Genomic DNA, 23,760 nt, shown 5'->3' with positions numbered 1-23,760 from the left:
AATTAGACCTATTTATGGATTGTCCCGTGCTAGGTTCGGGGCGGGTTTTGTACATGTATCAACAGAATACACTCAGACCCGAGCCCGAGTCCGACCCTCATATAAAGCCTAAAGCCTGGGCTCGAGCCTGACCAGAAATTTGAAAATATAAAATTTTCAATAAAAAGTGTTTTATTTATATTAAAAACCTTCAAAGCTCAAAAATAATAAACATCTCACTATTAATTGGAAAAAAGAGAAGAAGAACAAAGAAAAAATATTGCATATATATTTTTTATTAAATAAAATATATTTTTATTATTTAATATATAGTATCAAGTTAAGCTCAGGCTCGAGCTCGGGTCAAGCTTTTTTGAGAAAGCCTGAACCCAACCAAAAAAAAAAAGTTGGGCCCGAGCCCGCAGGCCTAAAATTATGACTAAACCCGACCTAACAACGGGTCAGGCCAAGCCAGCCCATTAAGTTACCCAGCCCATAAATAGATCTAATTATAATGCAAATTTATATAATCTAATTATTTCCAAATCACTAACAAAATTGAATCATATTGCGGATTTACAATTCAATGTGGGTTGCTCTTGTTTTCTTTTCTTTGTTTTGGGGGGGGGGGGGTGGTTATCCAGAGAGTTTATTAAATCAACTCGGATTTATATAATCTAATCCCAATTTGATTCACGGGTTATGTTTTAGGTTTGAACTTGGGCTAAGCCGGGCCCAGGCATGTACTAAGCCAGGCCCATGATTACCCCTTATTTTATCTCTACTTATTCCATTGTTTGAGAAAAATCATAAAATATCCTTTATGCTCTTGACGACAACAATATAAGACGAAAAATAGTTAACGTTCAATATTTAAATTGAGGGCATGCTTAGGGGTCTCAACGGGGTGGGTTTTGTAAATTTTATCCCTAAACCTCCCATCCCTTGTCCACTCCAAAATTCATAGTAGTTTGGATTTTGAGAAACTAAACCCTTTTCAATCCTACTTTTTTTGTATTTAATAGTAGGAGTAGGTTGGATTTAGAATTTGTATCTAATTCCCTATTACTTCTAGTTATATGTATAAGTAATAAGTAAGTAAAATAATACAAACCAATAACAAAATTTTCAATTATTTGATTAAGACATGTAAAAAACACATAAACTATCAATTATTCTTTATATACAATTCAAAATATTATTAAATTCAACACGTAGTACATAAAGTTTGTATGTTTTCGAACAGGGTAGGAAGGGTTGGGTTTAGCCTAATATCGTACATAGGGGTGTTCAAATTCGATTGATAAACTGAAAATTGAACCAAACCAAACTGAATAAGCAAGTTCAGTTCGGTTTTTGTTTTTTTTTTAAATCAAATTTCGTTTTTGGTTCAGTTTGGTTGATATTTTTTATCGAATTGAACAAAAACCAAATTTGTGTTTATTTAATGAAGTATATTAAATATTTAATGTGATATATTTAATACTTTATGCTAATTAATTATTATATTTCCCAATGACCAATTTGGCAATTTCTCGTTGGGCTTTAATTGTTTGTGAATAACTTTTAATTAAAACCTAGATTAATTATTAATTATTTTGAAAAATTCTGAATTTGCCCATTCCTCATTGGCATAGGGCTTTGGGCATAGCTTTTAATTAATAATAGGTAATTAGTTTAAACTATTAGGCTTTAGGGCATTCTAACTCTTAATTAATAACACTTATTAATTATAAATTATTTATTAGTTATTGATAAATGTTTGTCATTTATGTGGAATTAGGGCCCAACCAAATTGAATTTGGTTATGGTCAGTTTGGTTCTGAACTCTAGGTCAATTCAGTTGGAGAAAATTGTCAAATTGAACCCCTAACCATACCCTACCTCCTAAAACCTATCCCTGCCTCAAAACTTATTATTCATGCAAAAAAAAAAAAAAACGTTGGGGCGATTACCCATTGGGTAGGGTGGATATTACCATCCCTAGGCATGCTCATGATAAACTTAGGGCCCGTTTGGTTTTTATGAACAAGTGTTTATAATTGGATTCCAAGCATTTGATTGGGCAAAATCGGAATCTGGTTCTCATTTCGGGTGAAATGGCAATCCCCATTTGAGGAAATTGCGGGCCCACTCCCAATAATCAAAATCCCATTTCCACTTGTTAAAATAAGAAACAAATGTTAATGAGCCTGTTTGATTCGTAGGAATAGGGGTTTGGAATTGGAATAACCCATTCCAACTTATTACAATTTACAATTTCCGGTATTGATTCTTGTTGAACCAAACAGACTACGGAAATAGATGATTTCAATTTCGATTTTGGCTTATAAAAAACCCAATTTTGAAGCATTTTGATTCCAATTTCAGCTGCAAATCAAACGGACCCGGAATAACACAAAACCCCTCAAACCCTTTTTCTCTACCTAATTCCAAATCCAACTTTCTAATCCTCTCTCTGCCACTTCCTCCTTCGGCAACTGAAGTTCGAAGATCCGATCTTTAACTAAAACCTCGATGACGATGAGGTAAGTCATCGTCTATATATCTGTCCTCTACCCTCTTATTCTTATTCCTATGATTCTCTCTCTCACAGTCACTTTTTTTTTTTCATATTCCTTCATTGTTTTTCTACTACAGCAGACCAGACCACAAAAGAACCATTTTTGAGTGCACAATCTCATCCCTGCAATCTAGGTATGATTTGATTAAATCCTTTGTAAAAAATCAAAACATAGGAAAGGAAAATAAACAAAGACCTAACCCAATTTTCTCTTATCTATGGGCTTGGATTTCTTGAAAAGGGACAGTTTTCTCGGGTTTCCTTTTGGCAGGCGTCACATTTGTCAAACAATGAAAGAATGAAAAAAAAGTGTTTGGCATCGATGCCAAACATCGCATAAACACCACATAAAAAAATGGCCTTTGGTATTATTTTTACAGAAAAAACGTTACTTCATATCACGTTTTAGAAATCAGGAAAGTGGTATGAAGAAAAACCAAATTCAATATTTTTTTAGAAAGCTGCCAGTAGTGCAATGATGTTTATTGCAATGCTGTTTTTCTAAAAAAAAAAAAAAAAAAAAGGCCTATATAATAACACTGTTTACAAACAAAAAATAATTACAACTCACACATAAAAAAAACAAAATGACATAAAAGCCCACAAAAACTTCTAAAATCTAACTACCCGATTCCAACTTTCTAACCCTCTCCCTCGTCTCTCGTCCCTCTCGCCTTGCAGCTGAAGTTTGAAGAACGAATTTGGACCGAAGCTCGGCGACGGCAATGTAAGTAACCGTCGAATTTGCTCTCTCTTCTCTCCTCCTCTTCTTCTTCCTGTCCTCTCTCTCACACTTTTTCATTTCTCCTGTCTTTCTATTGCAGACCAGACCTGACCACGGTGACGTAACTTTTCCTCAGTTTTCGTTCTGGCAAAGGTATTTATTGCTGCTAGATTCTTTTACCTAAGTTGATGAAAAATCCCTGAGATTTGATTTCAACATTGATGATAAATATTAGATTTTGTTGAAATTGAATCAACGTATATATTGGATTTCTTTTTGTTGTTGTTAGACTTGAAATCTTCTTCATTTGTACTTTCTATCCGAAAGAGGAGTGTTGTTAGTTCGAAGTTGAAGAAACTCCACCACTGATGAACAGTTTTTAGAGTTTCATGTGAAACAAAAGCCAGAAATCAAAAGCTGGTACAACTGGAAGGAGATTGATAGTTTGTAAGTTATTGGTGGAGATTGACGGTTAGAGAAAATCTTAGTTACCTCAGACATCATAACCCAAGGAACTGTTCCATTCCAATTGAAAACAAACTTATGTAAATCTGACTCCATTTAGAAAAGATTTTATGTGAAACCTGTCCCAGTCTTCCTTTCTTGTTTTTCTTTTTTTGACCAGTGAAAACTTTATTTCCAATAAATTGTACAATTTTAGAATTATCTTATAAATGTTTCCTTAAATCACTGATGAAATATGGATTCTAGGAGAACCAATTACCATACAATTATACAGCAAAATGCAAAGAACTACCTTATCATGATAAGATTACAGCTGAAGAGGGAGAGGAATAAAAGATATATCTAAAAAAAGAGGGAAAGAAATAAAAGATATATAAAAATAGAAGGAAAGAAATAAAAGAAAAGAATATGACTTTACAGTAGACTCCAAAATTTTTAGAATGATAAAATTATGTGGAGAACAAATGATGGTGATTTTTACCTGATAGATATAGAAAACACGATCTGATGCGCTTTCAAGCAGTTCAATTGAGTAATTTATTGGTGATCTATAGTGAGTCCCTAGCAAAAAAACCTCAAAGCCAAAGGATGATATAGGCCTATAACCTGAACAACACCACAGAAAAAAATCAAATAAAATATACCAAAATAGGTTAAAGAAGACCATCAAAAGTAAATGACTACACACTAGAAATCCACACAAATAGAGTACTAGATGAATCAGAGTCTTTCCATAAACTGGAGTCCCAATTTATGTCTTTGTTTTGTTTGAGGCAAGTTGCATCTTTAAGAAAATACAACAGCAGGGATTACTGAGCATGAATCATTTCCTCAGAAGAAAATGCCTCTGGTCAAGGAATCAAACTTAAGTTATGGAATTGAATCAAAATTTAAGTGTGTGTCCATTGACACCTGTAAATTTGTGAGGTTCTATTAATTAGAGGACCCATTGGTGTAAAGTAAAACCATACAGGTAGAAGTGGAGAAACTGTGGAAAGACTGGAATGTGAACAAAGCACAGAGGAGCCTCCCAAGAGATGAAGAGTCTAGCTCTGTTTGCCATTAGAAATGTCATATTCCGAAAACTACAGTCACTCATTTTGAGTGTCCCTTAGATCAACTATCTTGATTTACTGATAAAAAAAACTTGAGGAATGTTGGTTTATTGTCTTTAGACATGTGCATGTATGAGAATTTTAGTAGAGGGAAGGAAGCAATCTAGGTAAGCCCTGCTAAGCCAGGTAAACTCAAGTTTCAGGTAAAATCACTATAACCACTACAAGTTGATTGATTTGGTTTTGATTTAGGTTGAAGCATTGGAACTAGAGTTGGTTAGTTAGGCTTGGGTTGGTTTTGCTTAGTCTGGTTTGCTCTTCTGCAAACTGGTTTTCATTGGTTCATTTTTGAACCTTATGACTTTACTAGTAAAAGTGCACGCGCATTGCACGTGACAATATCAAATGATGATGATGATAATAGTCAGCAACCAAATGACCTTACTGGTTGAATCATTAACCTATTTAACTCAAGGTTCAAAAAATCGACATGTATCGGCCTATACCGGTTCAAGGGGTGGAGGAGCCTTAAATCGGCCCCCTTGAACCGGTTTTGAAAAAATAAAAAAAGTATAAAAAACAGTACCGATACTGCCCGATACGCCCATATCGGCGTATCAATATTTAGAACCTTGATTTAACCAGGAAAATGGACTATGATTAAGACATTAATTCATTTTTTTTCTTTGTATTTTAGCCATTTCTATCTTTACTAACAATAATTCTTATTTTTTCAAACATATTTTTGTTTAATATGAAGAATACATAATATTAATGTATGTTCAATTTTTATAATTCAAATATATTGTTTAAACATTGATTTTTAATATTGTGGTCAAATCAATTATATATATATATATATAGTATTTATATATAATATATATGTTATTTATTATTTATTTATAAATATGTTATTTATATTGCATATTTATAAACTTTTTATATGATGGAAATAGTTGAAAAAAGACTTATATTTTTTGTTTTTATTTCAATTGTTATATTTTCTTTTTATTCTGATAATTTATTATTTTTTAAAAAAATTAAATCAAATCGTATCAGCTTCGTATATTCGACATCTTGATCGGATTCAAATTCGGATTCGAATCAATATTCATGAGATCTGGTCGAATCTTTGGATCAGATCATACTTGAGTATACCATTATTCAAATCTGATATGATCTATTTGTATCCCTATCAAGCTACTTGCCTACGACGACCTAGCTAATTAAATCATTGAACCATTTGACATGGTTAGTCGGGTTATGTCTTAGACATCAATGCTCTTTATTTTTTATCATAATTTTATCCCATTTCTATTATTAATGAAACTAATTCTCATTAATCACACTTTTTTATATGATGAATATATAATATTATAGAATGTACCCAAAATTATCGGCAAATTTCTACATTTTATAGAATTTTATGTATTTTATTATTTAATAATAACATCATGTGTTGATCCATTTGACGTGGATAGTTTAACCACTAACTCACCACTTGGATGGAAAAACCATTTTGCTTTTTTAGCTAATTTTAAATCATTTATTCCATTTTCATCATCAATAAAAGTAATTCTTATATTCACATTTATTTTGTTTAATATGGTGAATATATAGCAATACAACTGTATCAAAATGCTTTATATAGAGCTTATATTTTTCTTTTAGTGTGTATATATATATATATATATATATTATATTACTTAGTTATGACATCATAGATTGACCCATTTGACCTAGAATGTTAGATCATTGACCTATCTACCATCTAGATATGGAAATGGCTTCATTTTCAAATTGGTTTTAAAATTTTCATTTCATTTATATCATTGATAAAATAATTATTATTTATCATACTTATTTTTATTTATATTATTAGTATATAATATTATAGATGTTCTCAAAATTGTTTCATATTTTTTTATTATTCTATTTTAAAAATTTATTTTTAATTATACATCATGGTTAACCTATTTGACCTGAAAGGTTGAACCACTAACCCATCCCTTAAATAGGAAGATGGCTTAATTTCCTATCAGTTTTAAGTCGTATATTTGATGTCCATCATTAATAAAATTATGTCTATTTTATCATACTTATTTTTTAATATGACAAATATATAATAATAGAAATGTGTCCATTTTTTTTTCTATATATTTTTTTGTATTTTTATATTTCTAAATTTGTATTATTTATTTATGACATCATGAAATTATCCATTTGACCCAAATGGTTGAAGTACTTACCCACGACTTAGATGGAAAATATGATTTCATTTCTAGGTTTATTTTAAAATATAAAATTTAATTCTATTAATAATTTTTGTGCATGGATTTATTAGTGGAATTTAATAATGATAAAAAAAAGTATTTTTTATATTTCTAAATTTGTATTATTTATTTATGACATAATGAAATTATCCATTTGACCCAAATGGTTGAATTACTTACCCACCACCTAGATGAAAAATATGATTTTATTTCTATGTTTACTTTAAAAATATAAAATATCATTCTATTAATAATTATTGTGTATAGATTTATTAGTGGAATTTAATGATGATAAACAAAAGTATAAATGTTGGATTCAATGAGAGAGAATGTGATTTATTTAATGACTTAAATGTGAGACTTAAAGAGAGGTAATTGAATGTACTTAATGGTAATATTTTAATTACATTTTCTTCCCTTTTAATTTTAAAATATAAAATTTTATTTTATTAATAATTGTTGTGTGTAGATTTATTAGTAGAATTTAATGATGGTAAATAAAAGTATAAATGTTGGATTCAATGAAAGAGAATGTGATTTATTTAACGACTTAAATGTGAGACTTAAAAGAGGTAATTGAATGTACTTAATGGTAATCTTTTAATTACATTTTCTGCCTTTTTAATTGAGATTAACTAAATTCAAGAGGAGGGGTATTTTAGTAAAGAAAAATTCCAGAAGCCAATGCCTCTTCATTCACACTTTTATAAGTAGTATAGATATTTGGTTTTGTTTATTTTCTAGAATTGATCTGGTGTCAAAACCTCCAGGGCTAACTTTTTCTAACTAAAAGAGGATACGAATGCTTTGGTCCCTTTTTCTTGTGAACTGTAAAATGAAGTATTTCATTAATAAAAAAAAAAAAGATAAGGTTGACCTGTACATTGAGATTCTGTACAAAACTTGTAATCTCTTTATTTGTCTAATTATTTATTCTCAAGAAATGGTAATTGCTGCTTTACCATTCCACATTATTGGGTATTGCTTGGCTTAGTTGAATTGAGGGTTGATTAGCTAATAGAGTGGATTGATGAAGCAGGATTCATGTAGCTTACCTCATATGTAGTTGGAATAAGACTTCGATGAGTCAAGTTGAGAGTTGATTACTTGTTTGACCACAAAATCTTTAGGACACTGATTATAAAGAACATTGTTTCTTTAGCATTGTTGTCTTTTTTGCTGCTTTGAACTTGATATTAACTGAGGTTGTATATGCTTTTGATCTGAACAGGCCGATAAAGATTAAGAATTAGCCACATATTGATTATCAACAAAATAAATACAGGTTTAATGCCGAGAGGTTAGCTTGGGTGGTATTATTTCTGATGGGATTTTCCAGTGATAACAATGTTTTGGAGAAGAGTTTAGGCCCTATAGAAATCAATTGAAATAAAGGGTCCAGTTTCCAGGATTCTATCTAAGAACTTCTGGGATTGATCTAAAGTCAAATTTAGATCAATAAAAGTCAAATTTGGGGTGGAAGTAAGGCAACAAAAAGTGCATCAGAATGAGGGAAAGTATAATAAAAGTCTTCTCCTTCAGTATTCCAAGACTCACTTTTCAAAGTTGAAAGAGCAGATTCCAGAATATTTCACCCTAAACCAAACAGCCCCTATTAAAAAGATAGAGGTGTGGGATTTTTTGTTTAGGGGATACATGGATGGGGAACCATAGAAATGAGTGTTGAAAGATGCATAATATTGGTGATTGAGCTATACTTGAGTCAAGGATGGAGAACTTTTCAAGGGAGGGACAGTCATTGGTTATCTCTCCATGAGAATGCTTTGATAAGGTTTTGGCTTTTAAGTGCAACCCAAGGGAGGGACAGTCATTGGTTAGCTCTCCTTGAGAATGCTTTGGTAAGGTTTTTTCTTTTAAGTGCAATCCAAAAGAAACAGTTTCTGGGCTTCTTGATAATGTTTTGGATGCTATTTTTAAGTCTGAAAGCTTTTCGTCTACTGCAAAATGATAAGATCCTAAACAATTCAGTTAGTAGCAACAACATTCATACTTGATGAAAATATAGGTATGTACCAGTACCACAACATGTATATAACAATATTAATTTCTCTAGAATACATGGTGCTGTCATGCCCATCAGTGCAAACCATCCAATTGAAGGGTCAGTTATGATTTTCCCAGCTGATTTTCCTACACGGGGGGGGGGGGGGTGGTTTCCTTGAGCTATCTAGAAAACATGGGAAATTTCAGACATTATCATTAATTTCAATAGAGTTTTGAATAATTTGCTTTAACTAAAATGGGGGAAGATTTCCTAAGTGGGTCATCTAGATTTCTTTTGTTGGTTTGCCAATCCAAATTATTATTTAGTAACTCCAAATCCTTTTGCTTATTGCATTTACTTTTCTCTCTCTCTCTCTCTCTCTTTCTCAAACAGATAACTTAAAAGGATGACCTCCTTAAGTGGGAGTGATCATTTCATGGAAATTTGCTCAAGAGTAAGGCTAATTAACAGATGAAGTGAAGACATGAAATCCTATAGGCACATTATCTCGACATGTGAGATATCAAGTTCTTATGGTTTTTGTATGTCTAATAATGCTGCAATGGTCTTTTGGTATGGTGAGAGATGGTTTGAAAGCTGAATTTTAAGTTTGCAATGACAAAGGATCTATCATACCATGCGAATGGATGCAGTGGAATGAATTCAAAGTTTTGGTGCTCAATGAGTTGATAGCTTGCAGGTATTCAGACAGCAACTGATGCCATGCATTTTACCATTTCAGCGAAGATACCAGAATTGAGCAACAGTACAGAGAATCATGTTAATGAGTTGCAACTTATAGCGTCTTGTCATTTTTATACATTTATTCTTAGATCTAATGCAACTTATAGCATCCTGGTTACAAGATTAGTAGTAGTAGATGATGAGTTGAACAGCTAATTAAGTAAGATTTTTTGGAGCTTGATCTTAATTCAGTTTGGTTTTTGTTGTTTTCTTTAATTTTGCTTTTATTTTAATATTAATTGGGGTCTGTTGGTGGGTACGGAGAGAGTCATGATGCTGAACAGTTAATTATGTCAGATATTTTCTTCAGTTTTATATTTTTGAAATTTCTAATGTTTGTTTTTTGAAAAAAGTTAACCAAGATCCATTGAAATTTCTAATGTATTTTTGTAATATTTTATATTTCTTGGGTTTTCCATGTTAATTTCTAATGTTTCATTCAGTTTGGATTGGATTCATTTAAATTTAAATGGATTGGTTTGGGTTAGGTTTGTACTAGATTTGGATTGGATTGGGTCTGGTCCATTTGTAAATGGATACATGTTGGATTGGACCAATCCTGGTCCAATTGGCAGCCCTATTTATCTTTTTGCATGTTAATTGGATTGTGTTTGACTTGAATTTTCATGGATTTTGTCTCTTTATATTTTTTTATTAGGGGAAAAATTGGAATTCATGGTTGGTTCCGATTTCAGTCCCTTGATGAACCAAACAACATCAATTGGAATCCGATTCTGATTCCTGTCTGAACCAAACAGGTAGGGGGAATAAGCCATTCTGATTCCAATTCCAAGGGATTCCGATTGTGAACCAAACAGACCCATCGTTTTTTTTTTTTTTTTATTCCCATTTTCCGGTCATCCATTGATTTTAACAGGGAAATATATGGGTTCAATCTGTCAATTTGCTGTCTATCTAGCTACCATCGAAAGGATTTTCATTTCCATTTTACTGTCAATTCTTTCTCTCATATGCTTTTGTTTTTGTAGATTCTACTGCATGGTAGCATGTAATGTAGAAATCAATGTTTCATGGATAGTTTAATTGGGCTATCCATTAAAAGTCTGAAGTTTATTGAAATGGCAAATTAACTGATTAGAACAATGTACTGTTTTGGAAACCTGTGCCATGCACCTGACTGGTGTAAAGTTGGAAGAATCATTTACACCAACCAGTTAATGAATAGTTTTCATACGTGCTGCACACCCATATAGAGTTTTCATGTGTATTGTCAATTTGGTGAAAGATAGATACCACCTATAAAAAAATCAGTGAAAGATGTCTTAAAAGTCAAATTGTCATTCGATTGAATAGGTAAAATGATTCTTCTACATCATTTGTTTTGTAACAACCACAAGCATCTTTTGAATCTGGAGTTCAATAAAATCTGGGAAAATTGTTCCAATGAGAATGTTCACTTTGTTTTGGTAAAAAAAACCTGATTTGGCAATAATCCCTAGCATAGCAAATCTGCAAATAGCTATTGTGAGAGAAAAGAGTACAATTTCCATTTTCCACCTAAAATTCCTCAAGATTCTACCTTGCAATGACCAAGTAGCTGAAACATCCTCGATGCAAAGATCTCTAATTGTTCTAACTATTGGATCACACAAAACTAGCTTTCCATCACCAAGCTCAGCTAGAGCAAGTGGTACCAATCAATGGCTATGGTCAACTACTTATCTGGGATTTTAAAATAATATATTTAAGAAAGTTGTTGATTTAGACAAGGGTCCATTATTGGAGTGTCTATGTTGCATTTTAACACATTTTAGTTGAACAAACTTTCAAGCTACATTTTTGCCATTTTTGTATCAAATTAGATAGTTTGAATTTTTATTTACATTAGAAAACTATATCATATTTGGTTTGGATGATAGAGACACAATTAAATTCTTTCATTTGGGTTGGAATTGGCCAAGGTAGCAATCTGAACTGGCCAGCTGCCAACAAGATATGAACAACGCTTGTAGAAACATCGTGTGGGAATTAAAGTATAGAGTGAGTCTTGGCATTTAGTGCTGAGCAGGCTGTGGATTGTACTGCAGAGGTGATTAGATAGTGAAAATGTGCTTGATTAAATTTGCTTCACTTATTGTTTTGACTTGGGCAACTAATGAATGTTGCATTACACCTTAAATGCCTTTATCTTTTTCTAAACTAATACACCATATGGTCTCCAAGATGTTAAATTGGCTATAAAAGGAAAATTTAGTGCTGTTTTAGACACTATATGTGTGCCAAAACTAGAAAGAATAGGCATCAACCTTTTAAGAAGAGATAGATGCTACATGACTTTGCAGGTAGAATAGAGACTCTTTATTGATTTATATCTCAAGAAGAATTCTTAAATGCTTGTTTTCTGAATGCTTCCATTGGGCATTTAATATTTTTATTCTTTTCTTTGTAGGGAGAGAGCTGAGGGAAGCATCCCTTGCTAATAGGTATGGGTTAGAAGTTCGCAGTTGGAATTCCTGCAGTAATAGCTGTTCATTGAAGAAACAATTTTATTATGTTATGTAATCATTACCTGGGACTTTTGTTTTTTTTCAAGAGAGTGATGATGTTGTTGGTAACTTACATACGCATGCGAAGCATGTGACCTAATGCTAGTAGTTGTACAATATTAAAATTCTGTCAGTGGTGGAAGTTTCTATTATCCCCCCCCCCACAAAAAAAAAAAAAAAAGAATTATGGATAGACACATCTCTTAACGTGGTTGGGGGTTTATTGAATGGCCTACAATACCACCAAACAAAATTTCCATTTCTTTGTGTTTCCCCACAAAATCAGTTATGTCATCTGCAGTCTGAACCCAACTCTGACTACTCAGCTCAGTTTGGGAGGGTTGAAGTGCAGCGGCTTCTGGCTTTCCGATGTAGGCCCTAAACAGCCTTTTTTTCTGATCAATAACACTTTCATTAATCATCAGTAGAAAATTTACAGGAGGAAGACAAACACACTTATCTTCCAAGAGTCACTAAGAGCCTCATAAAAGAATGAAAAAAGAAGAAAAAGAGAAAAGAATACACTAAAGTTACAGCTTAGCCCAAAACAGTGAATCCCTTTCTGCCCCTTGTTTAGCTAAACCATCAGCTAGGGAATTAGCCGATCTTTTAACCCAACATGTCTTAACTTCCATCTCCCGCACCAGCCACATGAATTTCCTCCTTTCATTATTATACTTCCATAAACCATTTTGATCTTTAGTCAGCCATCCTATCACCACCTTTGAATCCCCTTCAATTATGAGTTTCTTGATGTTCAACTCCTTAGCTTTCCAGACTCCTTCCATAACTGCAAGGATCTCAGCTCTAAGGGAGTCACCCACTCCAATTGGGCCTGAGAACATGGCAGAGATGACCCCATTTTCGTTCCTAAAAACACATCCAATCCTCGATTGCCCCGGATTTCCCCTACTGCATCCATCAAAGTTTAATTTCAAGAATCCTCTAGGTGGGGGAGTCCAAACCACTTTCATTACTGACTTGGTCTGTGTGCAATTTGCAATTTCACCCCACTTCCTCAACATGTCATCCACAGTGTAATCCGTGAATAGTTCCAAATATTTCAGCCACTATACCGCCCTAATATGTATGATAGCCTTCATATCAGCTGCTCCTCTTTGGGTTTCTGAGAATATCCTAGAGTTTCTTTCCTCCCACAATGTCCAACATACTGCAGCCCTTAGTCCTCTCCACATTATCCTTCTCCTTTTTATCCGCCACCTGAAAAAGGTGGGGGAGAAAAGGCCCTGCAAGTCTGATGGGGGATTCCAACTGCGTCCAAATAAGGAGGAAGCCCAATCCCAAATTGACCTCGCAAAGTGGCAAGACACCAGTAGGTGAAAACCAGTCTCCCCATCCGTTTTACATAGAACACACCACTGAGGTGACAAACAAGTATTGGGTCTCTTCTTTTGGAGTAGATCACCAGTGTTAATTCTTTCCAGATAGGCTTCCCAACAAAAACTACCAACCCTGGGAGGTATTGCTCTGCACCAAACCTCACCAACAGGCTTTCCAGATGGGCCCTAAACATCCTTTAAACTATGTTTGGTGAAAAATCTGGAGAACACCTATGGGAATGCCAATTTTGACTCAAATCTACTGAACTCCATTCCCTACCCACTGTAGGCATTAACCCTTAGACTCAGATCCTGCAGTTGGACTGATTGAGAACACCTATGGTTTGACTTTTTGAATCAGTGAACTTAGCAAGAGTGGAAAAGCTTTCAGCGAAAAATTTGGTTAAAGTATGTGCGGCTAAAATTCTTGGTTTTTTCTTTTGTTGCTTAAGCCAAAAATTCATTGTACTATCATGTAATGTTTTAGGTACATTCATCTATCAGAAGTTCAGAACCAAATTTTGCATAAGTTTGATTGTTTAGCTCCTCTCTTCTCATGCATGTCAAGCATATCTTCTCCATTGGTTTCTCTCTCTTCTTGATCTTGTGTCACCATATCTTGGATGTTAGTATTTTCTCTCTCCAGCAGTTGCTATAATTGTTTCGGAGCTCAGATTTACCTTTTTTTATCCAATTGTTAAATTTAATTTTCTAATTGATATTTGATCTTTTGATCGGTTTATTTGAATTATGTTTTGGCTCTTAGATGAACTATACAGATAAAGTATGTATTTATCTAATCAGTCCTTCCCCTTCTTTGATTAGGATTTTCTCCATATATAGTCATCTCAACATGGAAGAACAGTTCATTCTTCGAGTTCCACCTTCAGTTTCTGAGCGGATTGACCGCCTTTTGAGTGAGAATGCATCTTCTTCTGAAGACAAGTCATTGGATTTGTCCTTCTTTGGTGCTTATCTTCTCTTTGTGCTTTCAGTTGATAAGAAATTCTTATTTTTATCTTACTTAATGGTTAAGGTTGTGGTAGATTTTTATCAAAGTTACAGGTTTGGTGCCGATTACGGTGTAAATTGTAGGATGTAATAAACCTCATTATTTTATAATTTCTCTTATCTCAATTATAACAAAAAACCAAAACATGTGTCTGCATTTTTCTTTTTAGGTTATTTACATTCAATGCTGGAATGAATTCTTTTGTGTAATCTTGTCTCATGAAACTGACATGAAGAGCAAATTTTATCCAGAGAAAATGCAATTCATATTTGGAAATAATGCTTTGATGCACTTTTTTGTTTGTTGATTTTATTCTCAACATGCACACTTCATTCACAACAGGAAGTTAACAGAATGAGTTACCACCATGATTTTGAATCAGGCATACGGTTGTTTTTTATTTAGTTGTGCATGTTAGAGTTGCAAAATAAAAATGAGAGAACAACAATAACCTACGAATCAGCACCTAGGCATCTCTAGGAGTCAACATCTAGGTAAAATACTAAGAATTGGCACCGCCAGGGAAATTAGAATCACTCAGTATTAGAACAAATAGGCAACATTATAATATTTGATGTCTAAAAGCGAGGGCTTCTACCTGGAAGGACAGACATGGGGTTGAATGGGTGCCACCAGGGGAGGAGTTTATCAAGTTGAACTTTGATGGAAGTAGCCAAGGAAATCCAGGACCTCCAGGCATAGGAGGAGTGCTGAGAAACAAAGATAGTAGCATTATATCTTTGTACTCAGGTCCGGCGGGTGTGGGAAACTCTTTAAGGGCTGAATTACTTGCTGCTGTACAAGGAATCCAGCTTGCATATCAGCGGCATAGAGCATCTGATTATTGAAGGGGATTCCCAGGTGATAGTGGGTTGGCTGAAGGATCAGGACACTGTGATTTGGGGTTTTAGAGATCTTCTCAAAAAGGTTAAATGGTTAACAAGGAATATGACAATCAGAGTTCAGTGGGTAGGCAGATCAGCAAACTCATTGGCTGATTCACTTGCAAAACAAGGGGTTCTATGGGATACTTTATTTTGGGCTTTTGTGTAATTTCTTTTGTATTTATATTTCTGTAACTAGCTTTAAAGGAAAGATCGCATCTCGTGCCTTTCCACGGGTTGCATGTAACTCTTATTTGCTTTTCATAAAATCTCACTCATTTAACAAAAAATAAAAAATAAAACAAAGAGAGGGTTTCACATGTATTTAGAGGCAAAGAGGGGAAGGCTGACGAGCCATTTCCCATTGTTTTCCTACTATGAATCCAACTAAGAGACAGTACTAAGACACTAACCTTTTTTTTTTTCTTACATCCCAAACATGATCCCAGTGAAGGGGTAAAGTTTTCATTTACATCATTGGAAATGATGTAGCACTAACTGTTGTTAACTTGTGCTTAGGGCTGACATATCCTAGTTTAAGTTAGGAATAGGAATAAGACAAATCCTACTTAGGATTGTGACTCTGGTTTACCAACTTTGACATCCTAACTTAATTCCTAATCTATCATGATAACTAACCCTTAGTCTAATTAGCAAATCCAACTCCTCAGTTCAACTCAACTTTAGTCCTAACCGTTTGGGGTTGACTGAAAACCAACTCCTAATGCAATTAGGATGACTATTAATGCCTTGAATAATACAAAAATAGCTTCTGAAAATTGCTACAGTACTATATTCAAAAAATCGCAGATTTGTCTAATTGGTTCTTGCATCATTAGAACCATATATATTTTAGCATCCTGTAACAGCAAATTGGGTTTACTAGAAGAATAGAAAATTAATTGAAATTTAAGATAAAAAAACTCAAATATCAATCTCATGGGTGTTTTAGTACACCATTCTTTATTCATTACTCAAATTAATAAAATTTTCACCAGTTCCAATAAAAAAATCAAATTTCAATTTCTATTACTCAATCTTGATAGCTAACCGTTTGCTTCACCAAGATCCTCTATGCAGCATCTGAGTGTCCATAACTAGATATTTTGGTAACTTATCCAAAGGGGGGAAAAGATGTTTTGTAATGCCCCATTCCTAAACTTAAGGCTTTGAAGGAGTCTCAACAGCTTAACAGGATTAGATTCTTGCAGAAGCCTATACTATACTCCAATACTGAATAACTCTACCACAGGTCCACAACAATCATCTCTCTCTCTCTATCGATTAGTAACAGATCAAGCAATGTCATTAGTTTGATGAAAAGATGGTAGTGAAGTAAACAACTGCTTACACCATACAAACATAACTACCATTATTGGAATGGACAGACCATTAGGACTCAAGGGATAACTTATATCAACAGGAAACAACTGATTACACCAGCAAGTCTCCTTGTTCTCTTGTTTAACATAGGACTTCGGTTGAGAAGATGATTGTGTCTAGTGTTAGGAGTTTCTTTAGCTCAGGTTGCATTATAGGAGCATAAAGCATACTGCATACTGCTTTTTTTGTGTAAAAAGATCTGCCTATTTCTCTCATTTCCAACATGATTATCTAGCACTTAAGGCATCAATTACTAATAGGTGATAAGAGAACAGTGTCCTCATCTTTCCTGGTTTCTTTCCCTTCTTTTATCAGATATGACATGCAATTTGTATTAATATAAGTAAAATGAGATGAATTCAATTTTATGGAGTATTGAAAGTTATGAAGGGCAAACCAACTCCAGAAGAAGGGGACCCTTATACAATCCTGTTCAAGAAATATGATTTACCAAATTGGTGGGGCACCATTGAAGGTCCATATTCCAATCTCCTTCTTGCTAAGATTTCAGCAATCAAACTGGCTAATGTTGAGTGAAAGACATCTGAAAAAGGGGTTTATACTGCTGAACATCAATGGCTGCAAAAGAGGCAACCTGGGAGATTCAGGGATTGGTGGTATTTTTAGAGATCATCTTGGGAATATCATGGCAATTTACTCAGGACCTATTGGGCAAGGAGATTCAGCTAGAGCAGAAGTGGTGGTTCTCCAAGGGTTTAAGTTGGGGAAAGTTCTAAACCACAGGGATATTGTGGAAGGGGAACCAAGAGTTATAATTGACTGGCTTAGAAATAGAAAGCTAGGTGCATGGCACTACATAGACATATTGAGGTATAAAGCCTGGTGAGGGTTCTGAAAGCTTCAGTCAAGTGAACTGAAAGTTTGAGAAACAGCTTGGCAGATGCTATGTCAGGTGAGGAGTGAGTGGAAATCCATTGTAATAGGGGGTTACAAATCCAGGGGGCTGATACAAATTTAAATGTAAAGGCTCAGGGTGGGTAGCAATTGTTGAACTAAATCAGAGGGATGCTAAGCACATCTTTTTTTTATCAATAACTGAATTTTCATTAAATTCATAAAAAGAAGATTACAACAAATGCAACAAATGAAAGGATATAAAGCCGCTTATCTCCAATAATAAAATTTTACAACTGATCCCAAAGCATTTGAGTCCTCTCGACTCCTTGTTTTGCCATAGCATCAACCATGCTGTTAGCCGTCCTTTGCACCCATTGAATTTTAATATCCATTCCCCTGGCTATCCATTTAAACCTTTTGAACTCATTGTTCTCTATCCAGAAATAAATCCCGTTGTTTAAAAGCCACTTGATTACCAGGTTCTGAATCTCCTTCAATGATCAATTTATGTACGTTCAGCACTTTTGCTCTAGTTATGCCTTCCAAAACTGCCAACATTTCAGCCTTCAGGGAATCCCTAATACCAATCTGACCTGAGAACAGAGCCATCACATGTCCTATTTCATTCCAGAATACACCTCCTTACACCTGAAGGCCTTGAGTTTTATGTACCCAACCTCCACAGGAGTCCAAGAAGTGCTAATCCTAGATTTCAAAACTGAGGTAAGAGCCACTTCCTGTTACTTCCTCATAATTCATCCATTGAGTATTCTTAGAACAACTTCATGGGTTTCAGCCAATGAACCATCCTGATTGTTATGCATTCAATGACTGCTTCTTTGGACCTCTATTTCTCATTCTCCTTGATGATTCTTGCATTCCTCTCCTCCCAGTGTCCAGATTACAATATCTCTTAGGCCTCTCCACATGACTCTACTTGTCTTCTTTGACCAAGTGTATTGGAAGGAGGAGACCAACTCTGACCAAATAAAGCAAAGAACCATTCTCAAATGAGGAGATTAGTACGTGAAAGCAGGATTCACTGTTCGCTTTGCAAAGAACACATCAGTGAGGAGATAGACAGGAGTTGGTTCTCCTTTTCTGAGGCACATCTTCTTTCTATATATTTCATTTTTTTATTCAAAGTAATACACACAAATGTTTTTTGATAAAAGGGGGTTTAGACCGGACCTTAGAGCCTAATCCTCTGTAACCTGATAAATGAGTTTCCCATGGTCTTGAAGCTCTCTCCCAGTCTCCCTCAATCCAAGGTATCACAATATGGAGTCTCCTGTAGTGATGGGACCCTAATAATCCTTGGATACTAAAAGACATAGTCCCTAATGGATGGATAGATAGAATTTATGCTCTTATTGAGTCTCCCAAATGCACTGGATTTGAATACATGAGAGTAGTAACTCCCAGTACTAAGAGGCCCAAAGTTCCTGAAGAAACAGCCGTCAAAGTTGAACCTACTGGTGTTTCCACTTGGGGAAGTTAATCTTTTGGTTATCCACTCAATTCTGAGGAAACCTAGATAGATTGGATGCTGACGCCAAAATGGAAGGTACAGTAGACTACACCAATGTTTTAAAAACCGACCCGGAGGCCAAACTTTTTCTGCCTCCGGGTCGCGGGTCACTGGTTCGACCGGCCAGGTCGAATGGTTCAAACCATTCCATGTCATCATATATATGTATTAAGTATATATGTATTTATATACATATGTATATATGTGTATAACTATATTTTATCAATAAATAATGTATAAATATGTTTCAGATATGTTATATGTATTTTTTATATTTAATTTATATATTTTAACTCAGTTTTTAATTTTTTGTATTTATAAAAAATATTAAAAATTGCAATTTGAGGCCAAAAAATGTTTTTTTTTGTGTGAAAATAGCGGGGCAAGGTGCCATAGGGACACATAGATCTCGAAAAGTTACCAAAAAAAAAAAAAGAAAAATCACCCCAATTGGACATCGGAGTGCAAAGTTATGGCCTCCAAAAGTTTGTAACTTTGCATACGTTGAGTGTGCAACCTGCGACCCGGTGACTGGGTCGGATGGTTCTTAACCAAGTCAACAGTTTTGACAATCTGACGGGTCTTGAATGAACCGGACCCATAATCTTGGTTGGGTGACGATTCGAACGGTTCGACCGACTGGATCAACGGCAGGTTGAAAACACTGGACTACACTTCTTGACAAATGGATATTATAATTCTTAAATATCCAAAACCAAATGGATATTCATCTATCAAAAAAAAAAAAAAAAGAAAAAACCAAATTGGATATTGGATGAAGAGGTTATCCATAGATGAGGACAAGATATTGCATAACATGCAATAAAGAGATTGGGTAATGCCTAATTCAGTAAGCATGGGGTGATCTAGAAGCTTCCTTTTTTTTTTCGAGAAGGTAATGTAAATTTATTAAAAAGAGAACTAGAATACAACAGCAGTCAGCCCAAGAATGGCTGAAACAATCGCCATTACAGACACCAGACTGTCTGTTCTCAGAACATGAAATACATTCACTTGATTAAAAGCTGGATTGACAGCAATCCAGGAAGCAAGCTTGCCAACTGCACATTGCAGAAGCTTCCCTTTTGCCTTCAAACAATCAGACTAAGGGGCCGTTTGATAACAGCTGAAGTTGCTGAACTGTAACTTATTGCTTTGTTTTATAATGGATAGAATGGTTAAACTATAAATACTTATAAACAACTAAATAATGAAATATTCAAGGGTATAGTAATCTAACTTCAGCTTCAGCCATTAAGGATCTCATAATCTCCTTAAAAATTTGTTCACCAAAAGACAAAGCAATAAGTTTTTCAGTTTGCCACTTCAATTGTTATCAAACATCCACTTAAATAAAGAGAATTAAGAAGGTTGTTTGAGAAACAGAAAAGGTTGGTATGGAGGTAATGATGTTTAGCAAATTTGTTGTGTGATACATTTATACCAGCAGGATTTTCTTCAGGTGCTTGAATAATTCTTACCTTTAGCTTGACACCTTATGCTAACAACATGCCCTCTGTTTGGGGACAAGGACCTTTTAAAGATATCAGAGGGTGGTGGATTGTGCTATTTTATGGATCACAATGTATGCAAAGGACAAGAAATTGGCGATCATCTTTGTTAGTCATTGGCTCCCTATTTTTGGGTGCAGTCAACTAATAAGCTATTAAAGGTTTTTGGATTAGTAATGTGCCTTATTGAGGGCAAGGCTTAACATTTTGGTTTCATCCTAGGTTTCTGCCTGTCTAAAATAACAAGAAACCACTGAAATCTTGATATCTCATTAGAAACCTGACAAAAAGTTCCAAAGAATATCAGATTTATATTTTACAGAGAAATGAGAATTCATAGCCCTATCTGGCAACTTATATTATTTACCTATTTTTTTGCCTTTACGTAATTATTTATTTCTTTTCTTTCATTTTGGCTACCCTTGCCAAGAAATACTATAGCTGAAGTCTAAAACTTGGGTCCAATTGATTACATGTTGTCTTGATTTTAGTTTTTTCATTGTGTGTTGCCATCTGAAGTGAATATTCTTTTTATTGGTTGAAGAAAGGATTTTAATACCCATTGGTACCTTGTATTTTTATGTTGCAGAGGATGGAAGGAATGGAACTTTTGCAATTGGTAACGACCATTTTCCTGCTGCTCTCTTGGATCTTCCTTGCATTGTGGAGTCATACAAGACTTACGATGATAATGTTCTCATCAAAACTGCAGACATTGGCCAGGTGCAGAATCTGGCATTAATACTTTTCTTATGGTTAATCCCAACCTTTGATCTACCATATAAATTAGAATCCTGGGTTTGTGACAGATAATTATGGTAAGAGAAGAGGGTGATCCTGCCCCAGATGGAGTGGAGTATAGACATGGGCTTACACCTCCAATGAGAGATGCTCGAAGGCGAAGGTTTCGTAGGGAACCTGATCTAAATGTAAGAAACTAGGAATCGTCCTTATAATTCTCTTGCTTTCCTTATTTTGCAGTATTAGTGTTTTATGTGCATTGGCATGCTTGCAGCCTGAGCTTGTGCAGCGGGTCGAGAAAGATCTGGTGAACATTATGGCTGGTGGAACAGCGGAAAATGTTGATATCCTTTGTTTCTTGGCTCTAATTTCATCTGGAATACTTGTTTACTAAGGAGAATTTGAATTGGTGGACCACATGGCATAATCTGTTCTGGACTCTTAGATCTATGTTATTTGTACACGGTGGTTCATGATTGAAGTGGGTATCATTTACACTACAGAATTCTATTTCTCAGGTAGGGGGAGGGTGTACAATTGATTTATTTAACTCTGCATATTGAGGCTCATCTTATTGATAAAATAAACTTCTAGGCATATCGAGTCAGAAAGTACTCTGTATTTTTGTGCATATATGTTGTGTTTTCCCTTGACTTGGTAATTGCAGTTCACATGTTGAAGTGGAAGATGGCGATGAGAATGCACCAAAAGCACCTGAAAAAGCTGCACCTGAACCTGCAACAAAACCAGATGTTCCAGAGACTGGTACAGCTGGTGGCGAGCCGGAAAGAAGTGATTCTGACGACTCTGATGATTCAATGTGATGCAGAAAACTACATTTTGTACTTGGCATATATCAGCAATGGTGTACAAAGACAATAATTGGGTTCACCTCACGACTTGATCAAGTCAAATGGCTCCACGCATGAAAGTAATATTATCATTAATCAATGACTGTTATGATATCTATCCTCTGATCGCTGGTTGAGGTCTGGCTGCAGGGTCATTTGATGGACTTAACAATCGAACTGCAAGGTATTTTGCACATTATAGCAGGAACCAAGAAATTGGTTTGCCTTTGTATCATCTATTGTAATTAGCCATTTTGGTGTATAAGAGTTCTCCTTGGCAGGGGAGTAGTTGTACCTTTTGTATGCACTTTAAATAGGTTATTTTTTTGATAAATCAAATATTGCGTGTCAATTGTCATTAGCATAGATATATATATATATATATATGTGTGTGTGTGTGTGTGTGTGCGCGTGTGTGCGTGTGTGATAATATTAAATTGTCAAATTGTTTGAGGTACCATACGGCTTTAATTGATTCTGTGAACCCAAAGTGCAATTTTTGGGTATTGAACACATCACAATGGAGCTATTATGAATGGTAAAAGAAAAGGTGCCATTATGAAATGATAAACGAAGTATAGTGATTCTGTGAATCCACAATTTAATATCATCACACACACACACACACACATATATATATATATATATATATATATATATATATATATATATATATTGTGTGTGTGTGTGTGTGTGTGATGATAATATTAAATTATCAAATTGTTTGGGGTACCATACGGCTTTAATTGATTCTGTGAACCCAAAGTGCAATTTTTGGGTATTGAACACATCAGTGGAGCTATTATGAGTGGTAAAAGAAAAGGTGCCATTATGAAATGATAAACAAAGTATAGTGAGGCATTTACAGCGCATTTGGGTGTTCAAATCCTGTCCATTCGTTTTATGTAGGCATCATGGGATTTGTTATAAAGTGACATAGCATCATCATCATCATCCATGCCTTGTCCCAACTATATGGGGTTGGCTACATGAATCCTCTCTCTTTAATCCATTTTATTTAAAACCATATTCATTGTTAATTCGGCTCATGTTCATGTATGTTGAAAGCCTAATTGGGGCATTTGAATGCACTAAAACTAATTACATTGGAATTGGGAATCTTCCATAATTCCATAACATATGCAGGACACACTATTTGAATTGGAGCAGCACTGAAATGGCAATAGATTCTTCTAAACAAATTCATTCTTGTTAGACCAAAAACAGTAGCCAGTTTGGAAGCCATGAAGTTTTGCATAATATCCGAATCAGAAGTTAGTTCCACAAACACAAACACAACGTGATGGCATCCAGCTCAAAATGAATGAATTCCT

The 23,760-nt window shown here is 34.5% G+C and overlaps 1 protein-coding gene across 12 annotated transcripts; it reads left to right on the top strand.

Moving 5' to 3' along the window:
• The first annotated feature begins 2,214 nt into the window (after positions 1–2,214).
• LOC148844564 (transcription initiation factor TFIID subunit 7-like) lies at positions 2,215–22,778 on the top strand. 12 transcript variants are annotated; one of them, XM_088956199.1, is made up of 10 exons: positions 2,215–2,507; positions 2,620–2,676; positions 3,224–3,269; positions 3,367–3,419; positions 12,219–12,252; positions 14,481–14,623; positions 21,424–21,557; positions 21,644–21,763; positions 21,850–21,921; positions 22,250–22,778. In XM_088956199.1, the coding sequence occupies exons 6-10, from the start codon at positions 14,509–14,511 to the stop codon at positions 22,397–22,399; spliced, it is 591 nt and encodes a 196-aa protein (XP_088812325.1). In that variant the 5' UTR covers positions 2,215–2,507; positions 2,620–2,676; positions 3,224–3,269; positions 3,367–3,419; positions 12,219–12,252; positions 14,481–14,508; the 3' UTR covers positions 22,400–22,778. The 12 variants fall into 12 exon arrangements, with proteins under 12 accessions (XP_088812325.1, XP_088812327.1, XP_088812333.1 ...); XM_088956207.1 differs by having other exon boundaries at positions 2,342–2,507; positions 14,481–14,572; XM_088956200.1 differs by having other exon boundaries at positions 2,352–2,507; positions 2,623–2,676.
• Positions 22,779–23,760: the final 982 nt, after the last annotated feature.

Source organism: Nelumbo lutea, chromosome 7 (genome assembly GCF_056320005.1).
Source record: "Nelumbo lutea isolate HS-2025 chromosome 7, American lotus-T2T, whole genome shotgun sequence".
NCBI classification, from domain to species: Eukaryota; Viridiplantae; Streptophyta; class Magnoliopsida; order Proteales; family Nelumbonaceae; genus Nelumbo; species Nelumbo lutea.
Note: the sequence above shows the minus strand (reverse complement) of the source record. Positions and strands in the feature narration are given on the sequence as shown.